Source organism: Pygoscelis adeliae, unplaced genomic scaffold (genome assembly GCF_000699105.1).
Source record: "Pygoscelis adeliae isolate BGI_AS28 unplaced genomic scaffold, ASM69910v1 Scaffold52, whole genome shotgun sequence".
NCBI lineage: Eukaryota > Metazoa > Chordata > Aves > Sphenisciformes > Spheniscidae > Pygoscelis > Pygoscelis adeliae.
The window spans coordinates 752,912-760,080 of NW_008824285.1; the positions used below are offsets into that span (position 1 = coordinate 752,912).

The 7,169-nt window shown below is 42.7% G+C and overlaps 1 protein-coding gene across 1 annotated transcript in view; it reads right to left on the minus strand.

Annotated features, from left to right (window-relative positions):
- Nucleotides 1-4,781, minus strand: part of KCNU1 (potassium channel, subfamily U, member 1) — a 54,952-nt gene extending 50,171 nt beyond the window's left edge. Inside the window, exons 1-3 of the mRNA XM_009318631.1 lie at nt 4,623-4,781; nt 2,678-2,794; nt 1,000-1,061 (exon numbers count right to left, since the gene is read on the minus strand). Of these exons, the coding sequence (XP_009316906.1) occupies nt 1,000-1,061; nt 2,678-2,794; nt 4,623-4,781 (338 nt within the window). The remainder of the gene's footprint in view (nt 1-999; nt 1,062-2,677; nt 2,795-4,622) is intronic.
- Between the last annotated feature and the right edge of the window lie 2,388 nt (nt 4,782-7,169).

Genomic DNA, 7,169 nt, shown 5'->3' on the forward strand with positions numbered 1-7,169 from the left:
TATTCCTAGATGTTTGTCAGATTTATAATGTCTTGGGATTAAACACAATATTGGATTGCTCTTGATGTATAATTCTGCTTCTCAGGTTTACCCCTGCTGATTGAATTCAGTTCAGAGTGCTCCACAGCTTTTATATTTTATTTATTTCATTTTATGATTCCATTTCATTCTTCCAGTGTTGTGTACCAGTCCAAGCAAAGAACTGAGAACAATGCTTTGTCTTATTAAATCAAAGGCGTTTACATATTAATATCTTTTTACCCCTGAGCACATTCTACAAAATATATGTATTCAGGTGAAGACTGGTAGAGGCTACAGCATGCTTTCCTACTCAGTCTCGTTATTTTATTCCCATCAAATTGTTTACCAAAGGCTGGATTTTATAGAAGAGCTCCATTCCCATTTAGATACCAAAAATAGATGGCCAGACTTTCAAAAGAGCTTTGGGTAGTGGGTGGTGAGCTTTATTAAAAGTCTAGCATTCACTAAACATTGCAATAGCAACAGCTGGGCTTTGAATGCTTTTGAAAATGCCTGTACGAAAATGGGTGCCGGACACTTTTCAAAAGCTGTAGGATCTGGACATCTGTCCTCAGTTCTTCTGAAAAATCCAGCCTTGAAGGTATACACACAAAAAACCTACATATAGTGAAACCTCAACAGCTGTAACAGAAAGATACAAAACACAATTTTTCCTTTCTGGCTGCATTGTGTACTTCCATGTACTACTCAGGCTGCTGCTATCATGCAGTTATGCCCAAGGTATGCTCTTCTGGCACCTGTAATCCCTGTAAAGTATTGGCATCTTAAAGGAAGAGGGGAATATGTACCTGACAACCCATGGACCTCAAAGGGGCCTGTCACATATCAGTGCCCATAGGCTCCTCTGGCTCAGATCTGTGGCCACAAAACAGCTCTTAGAAAACACATCAGCTTGGCAGTTTGTTTCTACAGTTTGTTTAAACAAGCTTTTTGGATAAACATCAGTAATCTACTTACTCAGCAAGATTGACAAAATAAATGATGAGAGCGCCAATATTCAGAAGAAACACCAGTATCACCTGAAAACACAGGCATCAAAGAGGATGTTATGAGGCTTACTCTGGTAGTAACACAGCTTCCATCTAAAACAAGCACACATCTAAACCACCACTTTTTCTGTTTTTCTATGACTTACAGGAGAGGCAGAAATTACCTACACTCTGCAGCAATCTCAAGATAGAGATTTTAGTTAGGCATATGCACAATGAACCAAAATCTAACCAAAGTAAGTCGACACTGTCATGTTAATTTGCTGCTGTTGAAGGTTGGATGCAGCTCACGATGTAACTCCAATTCCCTGGTTGTCATTGAGAAAGGCCAGGGAATCAAACCCATGTGACTAGTTGCTCATTCACTTGCAGCCACCAAAATCTAATATACAAAAGAATGCTCAGATTAAAAAAAAGGCAGTTTAGTTCCATTAAGATGTGTCATTGGCATATTCTTTTTTGGTGGATAAAGACAGCACTCTTAATCCTTCGGATGTGCATTTAAAATAACAAAAATCATTACCACCAATACTGTTATAATCAGTTCCCATTGAAAGAGTAAGCCACCAAGAAAGCCATCAGGGCTGAATCACTCAGAAGTGATTCAATTACCCAGAAGATAGAGATTGTGTAGCCAGACCCAGCAGTCTGCCTACAGCCAGATCTAGGGAGACATCAGATGGCAAGTTTCACTCATTTCCTGCTTAGGAACTTTCCAAATCATCTTCCCAGGCCAAACACATTTGTATTAGGAAAAAGCATGACCTAGATCATATGAACTGCAAAACTTGACATATATTTGTGTTTTCACTTGATGTCCTCCTAAAAACAGGTATGAGTGCCGGGTCCTGCACTTCGGCCACAACAACCCCATGCAGCGCTACAGGCTTGGGGAAAAGTGGCTGGAAAGCTGCCTGGCGGAAAAGGGCCTGGGGGTGTTGGTCGACAGCCGGCTGAACATGAGCCGGCAGTGTGCCCAGGCGGCCAAGAAGGCCAAGGGCATCCTGGCCTGTATCAGAAATAGTGTGGCCAGCAGGAGCAGGGAAGTGATCGTGCCCCTGTACTCGGCGCTGGTGAGGCTGCACCTCGAATACTGTGTTCAGTTTTGGGCCCCTCACTACAAGAAGGATGTCGAGGTGCTGGAGCGTGTCCAGAGAAGGGCAACGAGGCTGGTGAGGGGTCTGGAGAACAAGTCTGATGAGGAGCGGCTGAGGGAACTGGGGTTGTTTATCCTGGAGAAAAGGAGGCTGAGGGGAGACCTTATTGCTCTCTACAACTACCTGAAAGGAGGCTGTAGCGAGGTGGGGGTCGGTCTCTTCTCCCAAGTAACAAGCGATAGGACGAGAGGAAACGGCCTCAAGTTGCGCCAGGGGAGGTTTAGATTGGACACGAGGAAAAATTTCTTTACTGAAAGAGTGGTTAACCATTGGAACAGGCTGCCCAGGGAAGTAGTGGAGTCACCATCCCTGGAAGTATTTAAAAGACGGGTAGATGAGGCGCTTAGGGACATGGTTTAGTGGGCATGGTGACGTTTGGTTGACAGTTGGACTCAATCTTGGAGGTCTTTTCCAACTTTAATGATTCTATGATTCTATGACTCACCACCTGCATTAAAAGAGGAAACCTGTGCTAACCAATCTACTTACCAGTACACACCCCATAGATGTTTGAGCTGATAGCATCATTTCTACCTGTGTAGAGAAGACTCTTATCCAGTAGACCGAACTTTGTTTCCTTTTGTGTGGCCACCAGACATCTTTGTCCTGACAGAGAAGCAAACAGATTGTTAACTTTGGCTTTGCCAGACACTGTTTCCCAATCTGGCTAAAGCCAACACATCCATCCACCACGAAATCTGAATGGGGATTGAAAGTATGAAGGGGGTGGAATATATTTTCCTTCAGCTAAGCTACTAAAAGCTTCAGAAAGCCTTATCTTCCTGGAATTCACTAAGGGCATGCTGTGCAGACACATACCATGATATACAGACGCAGTTGCATTTCTTCTCTACTGGTTGCACCAATAAACATTGATTCTCATCACCTTAAAGTGATTGACTCTCAGACTCATAACCTGAGTCCGAAAGGAAGAGTGCATTCTGTTGCTAATCACACCTCTCTACTAGTCTCCCCACCCTTTCCCATCTTATGCCAGATGTGAATTAATTTTCTTAGTTTTGACCATGTAAAACATTTCCCTAGTATATACCCTGGAAAATCTCTATTCTAATGTTCTGTTTTAACATTATCTGTTACCTCTTTTAATGTATGCCAGTAACAGCCCCAGGTAAGACTTAGATTTACTGTACAGCTTCAGCTAATCTGATTAGTTTTTGCTATGAGGTAGGATTCTGTCCTTCTTGCAGATACAACTGTTAGTAACTGTGACAAATAACTAACACAGATTATTCAATGACAGAAAACCTGTAAACACCTACCAGGAAAAAAAAAAAAAAAAAAGACCAATGCTGCTTGTAATGTGAGATACTGTGCTGGCCTCTCTTCTTTTACACTCAGTGTCCCAGGCACCAGAATCCGTCAAGAGCTAACACTTAAGAACTAAACCCTACCTCTGCTCAGCACCCAAAAGAACAGCAGAGAATCAGATTAATTTAACATTTTGGCAAACAGAGACACCTCCAGTTTGCCAGCAGCACAGATGTTCCCTTCATTATCTGCCCACACAATCCAGGTGAGCTGATGAGAATGTCAAGCCCTCCCTTGGAAGTGATGGAGTGAAACAGCCTGTGACAGTTGTTGGAGGCAACATGAAGTGACACAGGAAAGAGCTCTTCAGTCCTGCAATTTACATGGTAACCAGGTACATAAGTGAACTGGATACGACATAAGAACCATCCTGGTGATATCCTTGGGAGCTACTAATACCTTCTCAAAAATTCCACAATGCACACAGGGAGGACCAGGATCAAAAGATGATAGATCTTTTGGTGGTGGATTGTTTTCAGCAAGCTTAATCCCATCCTTGTCCAGTCTGTTCAGACCATGTGAAAAAGGCTATTCTAAAATACTGAAAAACAACTGAAGACAACTTTTCCAATAGTTGCAGTATACAGAGTGGGGAGTTATGGTCTAGAGAGATGGCTTGACCATGTACATGTATTCCTGATTTCTGTTATGAACTCTGCCTCGGTGTTTAAATATCTATGTGTATGAGATACTGTGTGTTTGCACATACTAGCTTGTGCGTTTAAGAACCAGAGGTTGTATGCAAGTGTGGATTGAAACAGCGAGCATTATAGTGCTCTTGTGTGCATCTGTGTTTATCTGCATGCATATGTAGGTGCTGAGGTTTCTGTGTATGTTTGTGCAGCTAGTAAATATCTACATTGGTAAAAAATATCGTCCCCTCCTCTTGAAAGGGGAAAGATAGTAACATCCAAAAGCACTAACCTGTTAATCAACTCGAGGACAAAAGTAAACCAAACCAAAACTTTCCCTGAACATGCCATTTTTAGTGCACTGTAACAGAAGACACTTTCTAAGCTAGTACTCCTTCCATACCAAATGTAATTCTTGCATTCTCACATCAACATGCAACATAGGACCCATTTCAAAAAGATTTTGCCCTTACCTTTTTCATCCAGATCTTCTCTGTGATGAATCCATAAACATACCTAGCCAACCTGAAAGCCAGTATGGTAAACAGGCCTCCCAAGAAAACAAACAAAGATGGTATAATAAAAGCCAACTGAAAGTACAGTGCACAGGTCAGGTTAAATTTCCCTGCCATATTAGGAATCATTTCATTCTGCCTTCTTCCTCCTCAGCTTCCTTAATTGCTTGGTCCTGGCCTTCTAGAATACTCAGTGCTCTTGTGACATTGCAGTGACCTCAGTACCAGTGCTGTGCATCATGTTGGCACTGGTCAGACTGACAGGCTGGGATACTGAGAGGGACTCCCTCTGCAATGGAAGGATTTGAATGGGGGTTCTAATTTAGAACTATAACTTTTTAGTGACATTACCAAAGTAATTTCTCTCTGGATTATCTCAGTTTATAAAGCTGGCTCTCACCATATACAAAGTCACTGTATAAACACAAGTTGCTTAATACAGACCTATGAAGTTTCACACACAGCACTCCAGACTCATCCGTGCAGACCCCATTTCACGCCTCCCTTCAAGAGCTGCAAGACGCACATACTGCAGTACTCCCTTGGGAACCTCCACTCAACTTTTGGATTGAGTCCTTCTACCGTTCAAAAACAAACACAAGCAAGATGCCCTGGCACTGAAAGAGTAGATGTGATGATAAGAGCTGCAATAGCAATATAACAGAATAAGCAAAATAAGACCAGTCAGATGAGTCAGACTAAAGATGCACTTAGCCTGGTATTTTGTCTCTGTAATTGCCCAGTTGTCAGTGGTGAAGTACAGTGTGACCTTTCCACTGCTGCCTTCATTTCACTGGATTACCCTCTTTCTTTTCCTAGTTTAATAAACTTTTTAAATCAGAAGAATTTTAACAAGCTAAGTCAGAGCTTCTCATGATATGAAAATAACCAAGCTGGGATAAATGTGCTCTCATGCCCACAGGTGGCAGCATTTCCTTGGAGTTAGGCTACCTTTGCATACCAGTATGTAAAACCAATATGCTTCTCAGCATCACTGCAGCCTTGGACAACAAGGAAAAACAAAGCAGAACAGCACAGCAAGCCATCTCCCAGAAACTGCTCAGTAAAAGCAGCAGTTCATCTTGTACCATGCAGGCCTAGCTGTCCCATCCACAGCTGGTGGGGTAGCAATGTGCTCAGATGCCACCAGTTCACACAGTATCTTTCCCCCTTTCTAACTGAAACAGAACATCATCAAAAGCTTTAGGTCTCGTCAAGAGTTTTGAGGTCTTTTATGAGCACTGCAGTTGAATAATGCAATCAGACTCTTCTTCATGCAATCAGGACAGCTGAGTATGGAAGCAGTGATTTTGCCTGAATTGGGAAAAATGTGCCCAGGAAAAAAAAGAAAAAAGAAAAAACAGAAAAAGAACAGTGAAATAACAGCCCAGCAAATAGTTGGTGGGGAGGCAAAGAATATGTTATTGTAGCCTTTAAATACAGCAGTATTTAATGTCTGCCCTCCCCTTTCCTCCCTTGCTGAGCATCAGAGGGGACTATGAGTGATCAGAACCCATAGGGTTGAATGGTGAGGGTGGTTCTGGGGACAGCCTGTCAGCTGACAAGAGTCATTACTTGTGTTTTCATGGAGACTAATATGACAAAATTACAATCAGCTCATCTAAGGCTCCAGGATGCCTAAGCCAAGGACAGAAAGAATTTTAAGTAAGTTCCCAAAGGGAGAAGGGGTGGGAGGATGGGGTGGAGAAAAGAAGGTTCGCTCTCCCTGTGAACTAAGGGTAGCAGTAATATTTCCCTCACTCTGCAGATACCCCCACTCAGTAATGAAGTGTTTACCTGCAGGACTGTAGTCTGGGGATGGGAATTCACCCAGATGACAAAGGGATGTGACACCAGTCAGTGCAACTTCTGCTCCATATCTCGTGCTTCCTTAACACATTTGGAACCTGATCCCTGCTCTGTCTCAAATCTTCCTGTGGTGCAAGCTCTTCTCTGAATTTCTCCCCTCCACTGCTGTAGGAAGATTTTGACTGAAGATGGCAGCCTTTGCCCACTCGTTGTTGCTGAGCCAGGATTGGAAGTGAATCAGCTCACTGTAACTCCCAGTTGATTTCTCAGCCCAGCTGTCCCCAGAGCAGAAACAGGTCGTTCACAAATCACAGCCACTCAGCAGGAGTACAGAGCTGCAAAAAGAAAGTGATTTATTAGCATGCAGTAGCACACTGCCCTGTCTTTGCAGTGACAGATACATAAACCAGGAAAGGAAGCATGCAACAGAATGGACTTTTGTTTTATTTTCTTTAATTTGACTACATTGTAGTTTAGGCTGCACTGATGCACACATTTAGAATTAAATACAGAGTGGAAATCCACCAAGAGGCATCATGTACTGCTCATTTCTGGTGCAAAAATAGCATTACTGATATTCGGAGTGCTTTATGAACATGAGGACGTCCACACCTATCTCCTGACGGGAAATAGCTCGGTGCTATCAATATTTACAGGTAGGAAAACTGAATGAGAAACATTAAGGCCCCAAATGAA